General features: G+C 38.4%; 1 protein-coding gene across 1 annotated transcript; it reads left to right on the forward strand.

The window, feature by feature from the left end:
* Positions 1 to 229: 229 nt before the first annotated feature.
* Positions 230 to 10,648, forward strand: amer2 (APC membrane recruitment protein 2). Its single transcript, XM_072577335.1, has one exon. It carries the CDS (start codon positions 290 to 292, stop codon positions 2,216 to 2,218), a length of 1,929 nt encoding a protein of 642 aa, XP_072433436.1. The 5' UTR covers positions 230 to 289; the 3' UTR covers positions 2,219 to 10,648.
* Positions 10,649 to 19,532: the final 8,884 nt, after the last annotated feature.

The raw sequence follows: 19,532 nt of genomic DNA on the forward strand, positions 1-19,532 counted from the left end.
TTTCTATTAATCATGATTAAATATAATTTGCTATGTTAACAAAAACAGAAACTTCAATTCAATGTATAATTGTTCAGAATGCTAATTTTTCCAGTGATTTGACGAAATTCAGGTTAATTTACTGTCACTGAGGGTGGACTGGCTCTAGTCCACAGATGACGAAAGCTGCTTATCCTCTTGGTTGCCATGGAGTTGAATTTGAGCAGCACTGAGGCTGCTAGAGGGAAAGTCAGCATCAGGCAGCTGCAGTGGTCTGCAGAAAGAAAACAGGGACAAGATCGTGGCAGACATGGACTTGCATTGTGATTGTAATGATATTTCGGCTTCTGAACAACAAACTGGCAAGATAAGTAAGACAGCATTTAAATTATTTGGGAGGAAAAAATCAGGGGGCACCATGCCTAGTATTTTTAATCTGAAAAACAAAGGGGATAGGAAAAGCTCCTTGAAAATGGGGCTTGTTAGAAGCAAAACGCATGATGGAATTGCTGATATGGGACTGGAAGTAAGCACCAAGGAAGAATCTTTGAGTAATTATCAACTGGACAATGATTCCAGTACAAAAATTGTCAACAGTATGAGCTTTGCTGCTGGTGGTTGCGGACCTATTGCTAAGTCTCACAGCTTTTTCTCTTTACTAAAAAGGAATAGTAGGTTAGAAAATGGCAAGGGGGAGTCAGTACATTCAAACTCTGAGCAGGTGAAGGAGAAGAGTTGCAACAGACAAAAGAAAGGACTGAAAGGGTTGTTCAGCAGCATGAAATGGCATAAAAAGGACAAAATTAGTAAAGAGGAAAAAGATGAGTACCTGGAAATCCATGGCACTATTACACTGCCTAGTTCTTTGACTGCCAGCTTGGAATGTGTAAAAGAAGAGACACAGAAATCTTGCTCTGAACCTGAAAGTGCTGCACTGGAAATGCAAAACAAATTATCCTGTGAATTGCAGTATGATAATGAGGACACCTTCACTGAGGAATCAAAACACACAAATAGTGGGAAGTGCCTTCCAGAATTATGTAAAAACTTGGAGAAAGTCACAACTGACCGCCAATTATTGGACCAAGATTCTAATGTCAAGGCTTTTGAACAGCTGGAGGAAAAACAGGATGGAGGATTGACTCATGTGGGGCAGGATGTACAAGACGAATGTATTTCTGTAACTGGATCTGAATCTCATCACACTCCTGAAGCTTCAACACTCTGTGCACCCAATAATGATCCATCCTCAGAACAATCAATTGATCGTATTTGCTTAATGTTTTCTGATGTTACATCTTTAAAGAGCTTTGATTCATTTACAGGGTGTGGAGACATTATCGCTGACCAGGATGATGAGGGGAATGTCTGTGAAAGAGGAGCTCCTGCAGAAAAGGGAAAGGGTGGTGCAAAGAAACGCTCAAATATTCTGACTTATCAAGGTGGAGGAGAGGAGATGGCAAGCCCAGATGAAGTTGATGATGACTATCTGCAAGAATTTTGGGACACACCTCCATCAACTGTTGAACCTCTTAAAGACAAACAGGACCAGACCATGGCTGATCAAAGCCCCTGGATAGCTTCAGAAATTCCAACTTGCCTTGGTGATGCGGCAGAAGGAACCTTAGTCAAACAGCTTACTTTGAATGATTTTCCCAAAACTAAAAATGATAATGAAGACCCAATGACCACTAAGAATGATCAACAAGATTGTGTCCCAAATAGTGATGAGGGATACTGGGACTCCACAACCCCTGGACCTGATGATGAAAGTGGGAAAACACTTGCTACCAGGGCAAGTATTCCAAGAGACAGTTACAGTGGAGATGTTCTGTATGATCTGTTTGCAGATGTAGATGAAAGTCTGACAAGTATTGTTTCAGATGAAGAAATGTCCTCTGTATCTGAACCTAAAATCCAGTCTCCAAAACCTCTTGTGTCCACATCTAATATTACTGCATCCAACATTACTACAATTTCCAAGGAGAAGAATGTATCTGCTATCCCCAGGCATCGGGCCACTTCAATTGCACGACAGAGTGAAGCAAATCACACTCACTGGCCTCAGACACATCAGCAGTTGGTAGGATATGAGCCTGCAAGAACCAAAATTCCTGTTGCTAAGACATCAATTCCTAGACCCAATAACAAAGGCATCACTGGAACAAATGCAAAGGTCTTGGCAACCAAGGGAACTGCAAAAAAAATAGTCTCTGAAAAGCTACGGTTGGAAAATTAAGAAGTGCATGTTACATCACTCCAGAAGCATGTATTTTGTAAGGATAAGCACAATAGTGTGATATTCTGTTTGCACTTGTAATGTTTACACCGTGTGACAGAACTTTTATCACTTGGCAAAGGGCTTCTCTTGTGATGTCATAGAATCGTGCCTAGAAACATTAAGCAATTTGAAATTTTAAGAAGCACAGATGCAAACACAAAATTTATAGCTCACAAATGCTTCTTAGAAAAGAACAAGAATTGTTTGACACACTAAATTTTAAATAGAACAGCTAATGTTAACAAAAAAGGTGTTTGTGAGGGAATACAAAATATATTTGTCAAACAATGAATGAGAAGTTGAACCAAATCCCATACACTTTTATGATGAAAAATAGACAGCATGCCGATATCTTTTGCTCAGATGATATTCTTCAAAAGACGATCGTGAATTTCCACCAATACAAAGTACAGCAGAGGAAACAAACTGCAGTAGGATGGCACCTGAAGCCAATCCATTCTGGGATCAGATTGTGTTGATTCATTGGACATTTGTGATCCACAGAAGAAGAAAAGAAACTGATATGTAAAATGGTTACATAATTATGATCAGGGAATGATTACATAATCAGGCCAGATTGTATTCATCACAAAGAAAATACTTTAAATGTTAAATGGTAAATAGTACAACATTTATTCCCTTGAAGCTATTTTTGGAAGGGAGAGAAGTCTGCCTTCTATATTGTTTTATTACCTTCACAAATTTGATTCCTTTTGAATTTTCAGTCTGACAATGCTTTTTGCATAACTAAATCTTACTTTCCACAAGTAGTGACGATAAGTATAATCGAGTGAATGACCACCAGAAATGTTCTCACAATGGTGGGAGATAATATATGATTATATAACTTAGTGATACTTTCTAATTAACTGTCTCTGAGATATCATACAGCTCTGGAGCATGTGGGACTTGATCCCGGATCTCCTGGCTCAGAAGTAGGGGACTATGATTAAGCCACAAGAGTCCCCTTATATTGCTTAGATTGTTCAATCCAACATTTTGTGTTTAAGTCTATATAGTGAGTGAAATTGATAGTCATACAACCTTTTTTTTATATCAAGTCACTTTGTGCAGTACCCATTATTTCTGTGCATTGATTCTGACAGAGACCAGCTTATGCAGAGGAAAACAGAAATGGATAATACTTATAATATATTTCTACTATAGTATCCAGTGCAAATGTTTAAAATTGTTCTTATTTATTTGCAGAAAACATACTATCCAATAATCTGGTCTGTTAAACTCCTGTCTTTTCTCATTTTGATATTTTTTCCACTTGGGACATAGGCCTAGGGAATGGTCCCAGTGCCTGAATGGAAAGGCTGAAGGCCAAAGCAAACTTTGACCTCAGGCCTTATTTAACTGATGTAGATGGGCTGCTGACTCCTGCTTACGTCCCAAGGCAGCTTGCTGGTGTGGACGATAGCCCTCACGAGCCTGAGGATGGGGAGGAACTAATAGGGGTGGAGGATGATATAGGAAGGATATAGGAATTGGATATGGGAGATACTAACAACCTTCAAAGATTTACTTTAAGTGCATATTTTGGTAAATAATGAGTGCAATGACCCATTTGCCATATTTTTCGAAACATAATACCTATTTTCTTCATCCAAAAAGAGGACAATATCATTTAAATTCTAAGCCACTAATCTGAAAAAAAAAACACATGTACATAGAAAATAAAAAGGAATAGCCTAAAACAGCAGGAGAATGAATTGTTAGGCATCTGAGAATAAAAGTATTCAAGAGCAAAGTTAGTAGAGAGATAATGCTTCTATTTCATGGTTAATGCAGGGGAGCAACAATATGAGGTAAATTTCTACATTTATTTTAGTGAAATTATGTCAGAAAACCAGTAACAGATATAAGGGCTGGATCTTACATCTTCCAGAAGGCTGAGGGAGGTGGAACAGAAACTGCATGGTCTACTTGCTCCTGTCCCTGCCATCTGGTGGGAAGGGAGCCAATTGTAAATGCAAAGGAAGCTTTCTTTCCAACAATTAACCCGATGTGTTATTCCCTCACAATCTTGCAACTATTATCAGATGCCACAAACTAAAGCTCTTGTGAATTTGAGTCACTGGGAAAAAAATGTTGGATTGAATTTTTTTGTTGCAGCTATATTCACATAAAAAAATGAATCATACCTTGGTGTGAATAAATAACTTGTGGATTCTGAGAAACTGGTACAAAAGAAGGCTGTGCAGCAATTGGCCCTTTAGGCCGGAATGTCATGTGGTGGAAGGGTAATGCCATGGTCCTGACTAGAATTTCAAGTCTCCCTGCTCTCAAAATTAGACTTTATTATTCATTCCATGCACAACCATTTTCTAAAAAAAATGTAACCTCCCCCAGCAGAACGTGCTAGTACGATCAACCACAGCCAGTCTTTTCTACTGCACTTGTGCCATAAAATCTTCCCAAATTTTTTATACTTGACTCCTGAAAAATGCAGCAGGCAATGAAGTATTGTGAGTGAATGGCTTACTAATGATCTTAATGGCTTATTAATAAATTATTTCAAATTGGGCTAATGATTTGAGGAGCCACTGGTACTGCAATTGGAGACTGACTTAATGATGTCACGTTGCTGATCTGACACCATGAATGTTTTTATCAGCACATGTGCTTCATTTGGGAATGTAGAATCCAGCCAATAGTCTGTTCATTTTTCAACCAGAAGTATGATACTCCTAAGTGTTAACTGTTTTAGAAAAACATGTAGAGCAGATGACCATAGTATGTGGCTCTGTGTTGGGAATGAAGTAAAAATGTTCAATTTTTAAAATTAATTGTTTGTGATACTATACTAGCTTCCTTACAGGAAAACAAAAGGTTCAAATGCACAGCAAAAAATATCCCTGTTGCTGGCTAGTTGGAGAGCTGTTAGACCGAGGCAGAGAAGCAGGTCACCTTCCAATCAACAGTTGAAAATATTGTAAGAGAAGATCCTTAAGAGAGAAGGAATCAAATATGTTGACTTTGTTCCAATGAAATGTTATCCTGTATGATACTGCCTGCTGAGGAGTTAGATGTTCTCAACTATTATTCATTATGGTTAAATCTAGGAGGACTAAAATATGGCTACCTTAGCTTGGTAAAATCAGTTAGTTTATCCTGAGCCTAGTCTTCAAATGGCTTGATTTAGATTGCTTCTAAAATGATTTGATCATTTATTTTACAAAATTTCTACATGTAATTGGCTGAGGTTACTATGAAGAACTCTCCTTCTTAACCTCTCCTAAGGCATAGTAACCCTTAGACTAAACCATGAGTGATCCGTCTCTAATGAGAGAGCAGCCCTCTAGTCTGATAGGACTTTGGCAACTTTTACTTTTTACTCTTACTTGTAATTGGATTAGCCAGCTACATTTTTTTTTGTAAACTTATACTGACAACTTTACTGTTGTGTTGTTATTGGTTGGTTCAGATTGTAATTTCAAGGACACTGATCAGTTTGCCTCTACTGCACCAAAACAAAATAAAAGGAAGGACTAGCATTAAAAGGAATAACTAAACAACTAAAAGTATTTTCATTCAATAAATTACTTTAAAGAGCAACAACTGTTCCTCTGTAGGCAATTGAAACAATCATTTTGCATGCAACAAAATTACACTAATACCATTAAGGTGGCTAGTCAGTTAATCTACTTTTGGTGATTTTGATCTTGGCAGGGACATTTAGGAAGACACTGAAATAATTTTTAATTTTTCTGTGAATAGTGTCACAGGATCTTTAATATCTACGTATAGAAGCAGACATCCTTGGTTTAGCATCTTCTGTAAATGATTACATTTCTAACAGTTAAATTATGCTACTGTACTATGCTGGATTATCAGACTGTGTGCTTAGATCCTGGAGTGGGGTTCTGATCTATAACCTTTTGCATTGAGACAAATATGCTACCAACTCATTCATTGTTATTGAATACATTGTGCTCTTTTGAATTGAATTTATTGTCACGTGTACTGAGGCACAATGAAAAGCTTTGTCTTGTGAGCAATACAGGCAGATCACATAGTTAAATAGCATAGATAAGTAAATAATAGATAAACAGCAGCAAAACCCAAAACACAGGTACAGGCGAATGCTAAGAGTTTGGGAGTTCATTCAGTCAGTTATCAAGCAACAGACTGTTATCAAGACTAATGAATCTGTCTTGGTTCCTGAACTTTTTTTCTTTTGGATGCACCATATAGAAAAAACAATGTAAAAGTGCCTATTTTTGGTTTGAGTTCAAGAACAGTTTAACCTTTCAGTCTACTGACCATTTATTTGTCCAACTATGTTAAGCCTCACTTGTTTTCTTCTACTATCAGATGTTTGTTTTAATCATCCAATTTATGGCATTTGAATTACATCAAACTTCATTTAAATTTAAAAGGTTTTGCAATTCAGCTTCTCTAAATTCAAAACAAATCTCAATTCTTCATTGAATTTTGTTCTCAATTTGTCGTTTTTCATTTTTTGTCTCTTTTTTTAGAAGCTCATTAATCACTGTTGTCCTGAATGTTGTTTCAGTTAATGTTATTTGTATCTGATGCAAGGGTGCAGCCTGGGTATATTGAATTTGTTTTTATCCTTGCCCTTTAAGAAAACACCTTCTCTAAACCAATTTTCCCTTGAAAAGCAAAATTGTCTTCTGCAATCTAAATTTTGAACTCTGATACATTAAAAAAGGACAGCGTTTTTTTTTGTTCTCCTTCACACAAATGCAATGTTACAGATTGCTATTAATAAGCTTAGAGTCAGCAGTCTCACCTTAATGGTAAAGAACAACTTTGTGATAGTGACCATTATGATTAAAATTTACAATAGGTTTGAGAGTGAGATGTAAGAATCACAAATCAAAGTTTCAAATTTAAGTAAGGCAAAATTCAAAGGAATAAGAAATGAATTTGTCACAGTAAATTGGCTGAGTTCTTAATGGTTAAAGCTATGGACAAATAATAATAAACATTCAAAGTTACATTTTGTATGATATAAAACTAGGGTATACTCCTGAAAGACAAAGACACTACTCACGTGGTCAAGTGACAATGGCCAACAAGGAGACATGGAATCACAGAATGACTGTGTTTCAGATGGATGAAATATATAGAAATGTAAGAAAAATAGATTTGAGGTTATTAAGCATCATTTATGATATTCACATTAAACTCAAGTAAGCACTTTTGAAGGGTGGTCACAGTTATAACATAGGAAGCAAGGCAGTCAACTTCATGCAGCAAGGTCCCAGAGCAAGCTCTCTTTGAGTTGTTGGAAGGGATGAACATTGTCCAGTACAGCTGGCAGAGTATCTCAGATCTTTTTCAGTGAAATACAATAGGATCTTTTCTTTCTACTTGTCTGGCCAGATAGGGCCTCATTTCAATATCTCATCTGAAAGTTGGAACCTCCAACTGTCTCGCACTTCTTTAGTACTGCACTGGAGTATCGGCCTAGATTTTGTGCTCAGGATCTTTAAACCCACAACCTCTATCAGAAGACAGACCTACTAACTAAACCAGAGTGGACACTGGAGGGAAAGCAAAATGGATTAAAGCCAAGGGCCTGAGAGTTATATAATGTAAACAATAAAGAGAAATAACTAAAGAAGAAGAGGTGGAAAAGGGAATATATAAAATTTTAAGGAATGTAAAGCTAACAATAATAGTTTACTGAATATATTAAAAGGAGAAGAATGGTAAAAGGGAATAAATTCCCTTTAAAAATAGGTTGATGGAATATATGAAAATAATGATCGGAAAAGACCAGCTAGTGCATCAGGTCCAGCCCACAGATCATTTAGGAATTAAATATGCCCTCTGTCCCATGGCTGTCATATTGGTAGGAGTTAACAACAAGTGATCTCTGCAGAATCCTGACCAATTTCCATATGTATTCAAGATTTGCGAGAAGCAATTGAGTTCTATGTATAAGTTTACAAATAGCAGTGGGAAGCAGAGCAAAGTTGTGGAGAAAGGAGCAAGAAGTTGCAAAGTGACAAAAACAGACTGAATGAATTGACAAAACTATGGCATGTGACAGTCAAAGTGGGGAAATTGATCTGAGACAAATCTTAATATTTTCTCATTATTAAGAAGAGAAAAGTTGAAAAAGAGCTAAGATATCCATATACATAAATGACTTAAAGCTAGTTTACAGTCAAATGTATTGAAAAAGGCAAAAGTATGTTAAAAATGAAGTTTTAAAAAGAAAAGTAAGGAAAGAAGTGGTTTGATTGTATCGACCCTTGGTCAGACCCCATTTGGAACATACTTTCAGTTTTGGGCATTGATTCTCAGGCACTATGTTTTGATGTTAGAGAATTGCAATATAAATTAATTAGAATGGTAAATACTGGAAGTCCTCAGCAGATATCTTGCTTCACTGATGCTACCAGACTTTCTAAGCATTTTCAGCATTTTCTGTTTTTAGTTCAGATTTCCAACATCTGTAGTATTTTAATTTTGAATGAAACGAAAGGTGAAGAGAAGGTGAAGAGAAATAAATTATGGTGGTAGGTTACATAAGTTTGACTTGTGTTTAACTAAGACGTGAAAAACGATGAAAGAAATTTGTCTAGGTAAATACAGAGAAATAAATTCTTCTGTCAGTAGAATCCAGAACAAGGGGGCACCAATCTTAAATGAGAGCCAAAATTGAAATCAGACTGAGGATGATAACATTCCAACAACTTCGCCAAAAGTGGTTGTTGATCTTGGGCCAATTGAAATCTTTAAGACTAAGATTGATAGAATATTGTTGGACAAGTGTATCAAGAGATATGTAGCAAAGACAAATAAACAGAATTGAGCTGCAGCATAATCTCATTGAATGACAGAACAGGTTGAGTGGATGAATGGCCTATTGATGTTCCTATGTCAATTAGTTACAAATACAGATTCATGAGGGTGGAGATTACACATTAGAAAATGGGGTACAATGCTGGAATGGCTGTAGTCACTTTCATTTGCCTGTCTCTATGTAGTTGCTGTGAGAAGTCTCTAATTGTGCTTGAGTATTTTCCTAAAGGGATGAAACTTCAAGATTGCAATTATCCCAAGTCTTCTTTCACATTCCCACTAGAAACTAACTTTTTATTAAATAAAGACTCAGAACAATTGCATATTCATCCTCTTATCACAGTCAGAAGATGAGTACCTGAGCTATGATGTGTATTTGCTGGAGAGAAATATAGGAACTTATATTCTCACTAAAAGGGGTATGACTTGTTCTAAAGTTAGTTCCCTAATATATGTTGAGAGAAATTGCCTTACAGTGACTACAGTTGGCATGGTACATTGTGTCCAGATTAGGAAGAGCAAAAAACAACAGTTGATGGCTACTGGGGGATCCCTGGTCCATGTGGCTGCTTGGTGAGAACAACATTAGGTGATATTGCTGTCCATACCGAATTGATTGCCTACACATCGTGACTGACTTATTGGATAGTAAATAAATAGTTTGACCCTGTTCATGGAAACCAATCCCAATATCTCATAGAGACAGAAAAAAAGACAAAGAGAAAAATAAATGAGTTTGAAAATGAGTTCATGGCAATCAAGTCATTATATGACAGGTTGTTTCCAATGGCTGCATCATGTCAATATTTGCTGATACTTGGTCAATGTAAAAATGAACAAATTTTGTGAATGGGTATAACTAATTTCTCAGAAATCAACATGACTAAAACCATTCTGTTTTAATTGTTAATTTGCCTACCTTTAGAATCGAAACAAACTACTGTCAGTGCTTTAAACAGCAATTCATCTGGATTTAACATCATTTAGAATTTTACTAAGTGCCAAAAATAGGCAAAAATTGAAGCTTTACACTCTGTACTTCTACCATCTAGTGCAAAATCTCTGTGAAAAAAAATGGAAATGTGAAATTGTTTTAGTAGAAAGATATTTTTAATTAAAAACAAAGTTTTGTTGTTAAAGAAATGGCATTTTTCACAATACAAACTGTCAGCAGTATGTGCAACTTCCTATTGTTTGCTGCAAACTAAACAATCATTGTGTTCAACATTTTTATTAATCAGACCAAATTTATTTTGATAAATATGTTTGATTCTTGTTCTATCCATTATTACTTGTATCAATCCATGCTATTGAAGGTAGACAGAGTGAAAGGAGACTGTAGAATTTTACCTTTGTGTAATCATGTAAAATGGCAAGAAGCAAATTGGAAGATTGTGAAATTGTTTGATAATTATTATCCACTTACACTATTGCACAATGTCCAAATTAATCCTAAGGTGTCTTTATGCACACTGCATTGATGGAATGTAAGTGAACAGTACTTCCCTTGAATGCATAAGCAAATATAAATATTTGTAATTTTCACATGTAATGTTGGATGTGATTAATAAAATCAACATTTTGGTGTTAATTTTATGATAATCTGTGTGCCTGTGATAACGTTAGTGTACCATTCAGAGATAAAAATATTAGAGTAAATTAATTTTGAATGAAACGTTTTGAAAATAGTGATTTAAAATAGAATTGTTATTCCACAATACCAATCTCAGGAAGGTATTGACCAAAAGGTATTATTGATAGATTATTAATTCAGACACCCAGGTAATGTTCTGGGTCTTGGGTTCAAATCCCACCACTGCAGATTGCAATATTTGAATGTAATAAAAATCTGGAATTAAATGTCAAATGATGACCACAAAACCAATGTTGATTGTCAGGAAAATCCCATCTGGTTCCCTTTAGGGAAGGAAACTGCCATCCCAACCTGGCTGTGGTCTACATGTGACTCAAGACCTACAGCAATGGGACAATAAATGTGGTTTAGCCAGTGACACCCATAACCGATAAATGAAAAAACTACTGAAAAATTCAGTAAATAGTTGCTTTGACAAGCAGTGCATCATCATGACAAAATTACTTTGACATGTTCAAACAGGAAAGCTGATGATTAAGGCAAGACTTTTGCAGCCTGTCCGAAACCTACAAATATTATTTTTCAACCATTCCACTCATAGAGTCATAGAGATGTACAGCATGGAAACAGATCCTTCGGTCCAACCTGTCCATGCTGACCAGATATCCCAACCCAGTCTAGTCCTACCTGCCAGCATCCCGCCCATATCCCTCCAAACCCTTCCTATTCATATACCCATCCAAATGCCTCTTAAATGTTGCAATTGTACCAGCCTCCACCACTTCCTCTGGCAGCTCATTCCATACGTGTACCACCCTCTGTGTGAATAAGTTGCCCCTTAGGTCTCTTTTATATCTTTCCCCTCTCACTCTAAACCTATGCCCTCTAGTTCTGGACTCCCCAACCCCAGGGAAAAGACTTTGCCTATTTACCCTATCCATGCCCCTCATAATTTTGTAAACCTCTATAAGGTCACCCCTCAGCCTCCAACGCTGCAGGGGGAAAACAGCCCCAGCCTGTTCAGCCTCTCCCTATAGCTCAAATCCTCTAACCCTAGCAACATCCTTGTAAATCTTTTCACAACATCTTTCCGATAGGAAGAAGACCAGAATTGCAAGCAGTATTCCAACAGTGGCCTAACCAATGTCCTGAACAGCTGCAACATGACCTCCCAACTCCTGTACTCAATACTCTGACCAATAAAGGAAAGCATACCAAACGCCTTCTTCACTATCCTTTCTACCTGCGATTCTACTTTCAAGGAGCGATGAACTTGCACTCCAAGGTCTCTTTGTTCAGCAACACTCCCTAGTACCTAACCATTAAGTGTATAAGTCCTGCTAAGATTTGCTTTCCCAAAATGCAGAACTTCGCATTTATCTGAATTAAACTCCATCTGCCACTTCTCAGCCCATTGGCCCATCTGGTCAAGATCCTATTGTAATCTGAGGTAACCCTTTTTGCTGTCCACTACACCTCAAATTTTGGTGTCATCTGCAAACTTACTAACTGTACGTCTTATGCTCACATCCAAATCATTTATGTAAATGACAAAAAGTAGAGGGCCCAGCACCGATCCTTGTGGCACTCCACTGGTCACAGGCCTCCAGTCTGAAAAACACCCTCCACCACCACCCTCTGTCTTCTACCTTTGAGACAGTTCTGTATCTAAATGGCTAGTTCTCACTGTATTCTATGAGATCTAACCTTGTTAATCAGTCTCCCATGGGGAACCTTGTCGAACGCCTTATTTAAGTCCATATAGATCACATCTGCTGCCCACATCAATCTTCTTTGTTACTTCTTCAAAAAACTCAAACAAGTTTGTGAGACATGATTTCCCATGCACAAAGCCATGTTGACTATTCTGAATCAGTCCTTGCCTTTCCAAATACATGTACATCCTGTTCCTCAGCATTTCCTCCAACAACTTGCCCACCACTGAGGTCAGGCTCACTGGTCTATAGTTCCCTGGCTTGTCTTTACTGCCCTTCTTAAACAGTGGCACCATGTTTTCCAACCTCCAGTCTTCCAGCACCTCACCTGTGACTATCGAATGAAACAAATATCTCAGCAAGACGCCCAGCAATCACTTCTCTAGCTTCCCACAGAGTTCTCGGGTACACCTGATCAGGTCCTGGGGATTTATCCACCTTTATCCATTTCAAGACATCCAGCACTTCCTCCTCTGTAATCTGGACATTTTTCAATATGTCATCATCTATTTCCCTACAGTCTATATCTTCCATATCCTTTTCCACAGTAAACACTGATGCAAAATACTCATTTAGTATCTCCCCCATTTTCTGTGGCTCCACACAAAGGTCGCCTTGCTGATCTTTGAGGGGCCCTATTCTCTCCCTAGTTATCCTTTTGTCCTCAATATATTTGTAAAACCCCTTTGGATTCTCCTTAATTGTATTTGCCAAAGCTACCTCATGTCCCCTTTTTGCCCTCCTGATTTCCCTCTTAAGTATACTCCTACTGCCTTTATACTCTTCTAAGGATTCACTCGATCTCTCCTGTCTATACCTTACATACACTTCCTCCTTTTTCTTAACCAAACCCTCAGTCCATCAAATGATTTTACACTATCTGAGTATTTCACTGTATATATTCCTCCACCAGCAGAAGTAGGAGTTAAATCTGAAGTGTTCACCTTTGCTTTCTTCAAGTTGATGTCCCCTGGTTCTAGACTTGGTGTCAATGTCAAATATATTATTGGGATTAAGGGATATTTCAATGATACTTAAAAAGTACTTAAAGGAATAATCCTCTAAGAATCTTAAATACTTCAATAGTATTTCCCTGAATCTATTCTCTCCTCATATTACAAATGCCATTAGCTCAGAATACAGTTTGCTTTTTTTTACACTGGATGGACTGTAAAGTCTGTGTCTTTGTTATTTTACTGTATTTTTAATTGTGGACGGAGGTGGGAAAAGAACTGTTATAAAAAAACAAGATGTGGAGGAGCCAGTATTGGACTGGGGTGGACAAAGTTATAAATCAGGAGAAAGTGAGGACTGCAGATGCTGGAGACCAGAGTTAAAAAATGTGGTGCTGGAAAAACACAGCAGGCCAGGCAGCATCCGAGGAGCAGGAGAATCGACGTTTCGGGCATAAGCCCTAAAGTTATAAATCACACAACACCAGGTTATAGTCCAACAGAAGCACTAGTTTTTGGAGCACTGCTCCTTCATCAGGTAGTTGTGGAGCTAGACCATAAGACACAGAATTTATAGCAAAAGATGACAGTGTCATGTAACTGAAATGATATATTGAACAAACCTAGATTGTTGGTAAGTCTTTCATTTTTTAGAATAGATTGCCGGTCTTGGTTCATTAATATGTAAATCCCAAAACTTCTTTTAAGTCACATTCTTGAGATAACAAGATTTTTTTAAAAAGGTGACATCTCAGCTCAGGCAATGCTTTAAAGGTTTGTATCCCAACCTTGAGTCAGACTGGTTCTATTTCCAAAATGGAATTTACAAAATATTAGATAGATTGAAGCCTACATTTTCTGCCTGCAGATTATGCACTGTATGAGCAAAATAGAATGAGTCTGCAAATATAATTCTGCAACTACAAATTCATCCCATAGACTTATATGTGTGTCAGCATCCATATGAGAGAGAGAGAGTGCATGTGAGTGTGAGTGCACATGAGAGAGTGTGTGTTTGCATGTCTGCAAGCTTGGTAAAGTATGTGTGAGTGTGTGTGATGGAATATAAGCCTGTGAGAGGGTGTGTGAATGGGTGTGAGTGTGGTGGGTGTATGCATGTGTATGCGGGAGAGGGTGTATATGAGAGAGGGTCTGCGTGAGTGTGTGGTTATGTAAGAGTGTGTGTGTGTGTATGTGTGTTGTGTGAGAGAGAGAGAGTGTATAGTGCAGTGGGGTCACCTGTAGTGTGACGTGAACCCATGATGGTTGTATGGTGTTGTAGTCGATGTTGTCCTGAAGGCTGGGCAGTTTGCTGCGAACTATGGTCTGTTTAAAGTTTGGTAGTTGTTTAAAGGTGAGAAATGGAGGCATGGGTATGGTCTTAGTGAGGTGCTCATCCTCATCGATGTGTTGCAGGCTGCGAAGATCCCACTACACTATACACTCTGTCACTCACACACACTCTCTCATATAACAACACACTCGCACGGCCCCTCTCTTATACACACATTCTCTGTCAGACACACACACACACATACACACCCCACACTCACACCCAAGCATGCATCCTTTCGCAGGCTTATACTCAATCACACTCACATACTTTACTAAGCTTGCACACACAGAAACACACACTCTCTCATGTGCGCTCACACCTATGCACACACTCACTCTCTCTCTCTCATGCACGCTCACACACACAGTCTAGGAAGTGAATTTGTATTTGCATGATTATATTTGTAGACTCATTCTATTTTGCTCAAAAAATTCACAACCTGCAGGCAGTCAATGCAGGCAGTCAAACCATCTAATATTTTGGAAATAGAACCAGTCTGACCCAAGGTTCAGATACATACAGACTCTAACCTCACACCTTTAATACATTGTCTGAGCTGAGATGTTGCCTTTTTTTTATAAAACCTTGTTATCTCAAGAATGTGACTTAAACGAAGTTCTGGGGTTTACATATTAATGAACCGAAACCTGCAACCCATTCTAAAAAATGGAAGACCTAACAACAATCTAGGTATGTTCAATGTATCATTTCAGTTACATGACACTGTGATCTTTTGCTATAAATTCTCTGTCTTATGGTCTAGCTCCACAGATACCTGATTAAGGGGCATCGTCCCGAAAGCTAGTGCTTCCAAGTAAATACTGTTGGAATATTGCGTGCAATTCTGGTCTCCTTCCTATCGGAAAGATGTTGTGAAACTTGAAAGGGTTCAGAAAAGATTTACAAGTATGTTGCCAGGTTTGGAGGATCTGAGCTACAGGGAGAGGCTGAACAGGCTGGGGCTGTTTTCCCTGGAGTGTCGGAGGCTGAGGGGTGACCTTATAGAAGTTTACAAAATTATGAGGGGCATGGATAGGATAAATAGACAAAGTCTTTTCCCTGGGGTCAGGGAGTCCAGAACTAGAGGGCATAGGTTCAGGGTGAGAGGGGAAAGACATAAAAGAGACCTAAGGGGCAACTTTTTCACGCAGAGGGTGGTACGTGTATGGAATGAGCTGCCAGAGGATGTGGTGAAGGCTGGTACAATTTCAACATTTAAAAGGCAAATGATTAGGGTATATGAATAGGAAGGGTTTGGAGGGATATGGGCGGGGTGCTGGCAGGTGGGACTAGATTGGATTGGGATATCTGCTCGGCGTGGACAGGTTGGACCGAAGGGTCTGTTTCCCACTGTACATCTCTATGACTCTAAACCTGTTGGACTATAACCTGGTGTTGTGTAATTTTTTTTATAGATGCTTTTATTGAAACTTTAACATGTTTTTACAAGTTTACAAATAAAAAAACCCCAAGTGTAAACACTGATATACAATTAAATCTTAAATAAATAATAACCAAAGTCAATCAAACAGAAAAAAGAGATACCGAGAAAAAAAACAAAACTCAACTAACTACTAATCTAACCTACAACTAACCAGAGTGTATAATTAAGTCTGTTACATTTTTCAGGGAAAAAAATCAACGGATAACACAGAAATTGAGTCGTGAAATACATGCTCGGAATGTGTTAACATCAGATCGTAAAACCCGTATTCATGCGGGATTCCTCTCCCAAGGGGCCCCGGACCAGCCAGGGTCACCATCTCAATTCAATAAAAGCCCTCGTTAGGATGGCCGAAATATCTGTATTTGTGTAATTCAAGAAGGGCTGCCATATTTTATGGAATAATTCGATCTTTCGGTGCACCATATTTATAAGGAAGTCAAGGGGAATACATTCCATGATTATTCTGTGCCAGTCCGAAAGTCCAGGGGGGCCCTCAGCCACCCAGTTTAACAAAATATATTTCCTTGCACAGAAAGAGAGAATGGAAAATAATCTCTTCCCGTGCACATCCAGGGAGGGTAAGTTCGAAACGCCCAAAAGGAGAGATACTGGATCCACTTTAATTTCCGTTCCTAAGATTTCTGTCAAAGCACTTGCTACTTTAGTCCAATATCTACAGATCTTATGACAAGTCCATAAGCAATGTACAAGAGTGCCCACCTCTATTTTACATTTGGGACACATTGGAGATGTTCCTGCCTTAAATTCTGCCAATCGGTCCGGTGCTGTATGGACCCTATGAAGTATCTTCAACTAAATGGCCTGAGTTCTGTTGCAGATGGAGATTTTTCTGGCATTTTCCCAATTATCATTCCACATTTCTATAGAGATTTCCAGCCCCAAATCCTGATCCCATGTTTTAAGCAGATTGTCCATATTTCTGATACTTCATCATGTAATAAATGATAAATAGTGCTGACCGATGATACCCCCATTGGCCATAACACTCTACGTTCTTTGTCTGATTTATAAAGACTATCTAATAGCGTAGTCTTCTTCTGTATGTAATCTTGAATTTGGAAGTATCTAAAGAGATCACCATGAGGTCATCCAAATTTCTGATGCAGCTGTTCAAAAGACATCAGGACCTCTTCTTTAAACAGATCCCCTATACAAGAGATACCCCTTGATCTCCAGAGTTTAAAAGTGGCATCTGTAAGCCCCGGTTGAAACCCCCATGCTCCCACTATCGGAGTATAGGGGGATGTTTTATATGAGTTGCCCTCATTTTGCCGCATCATATTCCAAGCTTTAATTGTATTTAGTATTATAGGGTTTTTACATTGATCCGTGATGATTTTCCTCTTATCTGAAAACAAGAGGCTAATAAGTGGGCATTTTACTTGAGAAGCCTCGATGTCCAGCCAGATTGATTACGGGTCAGACAAGACCCAATCGGCTATGTAGCTTAATAGGGAACTCAACTGATATTTCCTAAAATCTGGAAAATCCAGTCCTCCCCTTGTCTGTGGAAGCTGTAGCTTCTTCAGCTTAATGAGGGGCTGTCTATGATTCCAGATAAAGGAACCCAACCAGCCATACAAGTTACATAGTGCCAGCCTCGGCAGCATCACCGGAAGCATTCTCATAGGGTATAGGAGACGGGGCAGGACATTCATTTTAATTAGTGCTATTCTGCCTAACCAGGAAATTGGAAAGTCTCCCCATCCTGCCTGATCCTTTCCAGTAAATGCACAAAGTTAGCCTTGTATAACTGACCAAATACTAGGGTGATAAAAATGCCTAAATATAAGAAACCTTCCAGGGACCACCGAAAGGGAAAGTGGGATCCGCCTAATAGGTGGGATATACTAGCACGGCCACCCATTGGCATAGCCTCCGATTTTGAAAAATTAAGTTTATAGCCTGAAAATGCACTAAATGTATTAATAACTTGGATTAAGCGAAGCACGGATATCAGAGGATTACTGAGAAATAGGAGAACATCATCTGCATAAAGGGTAATTTTATCTTTACCTGTACCAATCCTCGGGGCCGTTATATTAGGGTCAACCTGTATGGCTTCTGCTAGTGGCTCAATTATTAGCTTAAATAGCAATGTGAGAGAGGACATCCCTGACAGCAGCCCCTATCCACACTGAAGCTATCCAAATCTAATCCATTGGTAATCACAACTGCTTTGGGATCATTATACAATGTTGAGACTCATTTGGTAAACACCTTTCCAACGCCAAACCTTTCCAATGTGTAAAACAGATATGACCATTCAACCCTGTTGAATGCCTTTTCCGCATCTAATGAGACTATTACTCCTGGTATCTTTCCCTGATGGCAGGCTTGAATCATATTCAAAATCCTTCTAACATTTTAGGATGATCTACGGCCCTTAATAAACCCAGTCTGATCCTCCTTTATGATGTATGGCAATACCTTTTCTAGCCTCAATGCTAACATTTTAGAAAGGATTTTAAAATCTACATTTAGCGAGGATATTGGTCTGTATGATGCGCAATCTTCTGGGTCCTTTCCTTTTTTGAGAATAAGAGAAATATTTGCCTCTTTCAGCGAAGGATGGAGACAGCCCTGACTGTATGAGTAGATATACATGTCCATCAGTGGACCAGCCAATATTCCTGTAAATTCTTTATAGAATTCAGCTTGAAAGCCATCTGGGCCAGGTGCCTTACCGCTCTGAAATTGCCTTATTGCGTCAAGTATCTCTTGGACTGTTAGGGGAACATTCAGGACCGCTACCTGTTCTGGAGTTAGGTCCGGAAAGGTCAGGTTTTTAATGCATGACTGCATCCTCCTAGATCTATCTTCGCAATCCTGTGATTTATATAAATCAGAATAAAATTTTCTAAAGATTGCGTTAATCCTTTTATGATCATGAGTCAGAGTACCCGCACTTTCCTTGATAGACGTGATAGTTTGAGGGGCTTTTTTGGTCTTTGCGAGAAATGCTAAGTATCTACCCGGTTTATCGCCAAATTCATATAATCTTTGTTTTGCAAATAATATTTCCCTCTTAGCCGTTTGGGTAAGCGTGGTGTTTAGAACTGTCCTAAGGCCAGTAATCCTTTGTAATTTGATAATAGAAGGTCTGTCGGCGTATGCTGTTTCAGTCGCTTTTATGTGAGCTTCGAGCAGATGCTGTTGTTCTCCCTTTAATTTTTTCTGGGTCGCTGAGTATGAAATGATCAAACCTCACGTGTAAGCTTTTAATGGTCTCCCACATCATTGATGGGTTGCTAGCCATACATGAATTAATTTCTAAAAAAGTTTTAAATTCTTGAGAGAAGTATTTTACAAATTTACTATCATTCTTCAGGAAGGGGTCCATACGCCAATGCCGGGGAGGTGCCTCATTGTTCCTCGCCTTGATTTCCATATATACAGCAGCATGATCAGAAA

The sequence above is a fragment of the Chiloscyllium punctatum genome, chromosome 9, assembly GCF_047496795.1.
Source record: "Chiloscyllium punctatum isolate Juve2018m chromosome 9, sChiPun1.3, whole genome shotgun sequence".
NCBI lineage: Eukaryota > Metazoa > Chordata > Chondrichthyes > Orectolobiformes > Hemiscylliidae > Chiloscyllium > Chiloscyllium punctatum.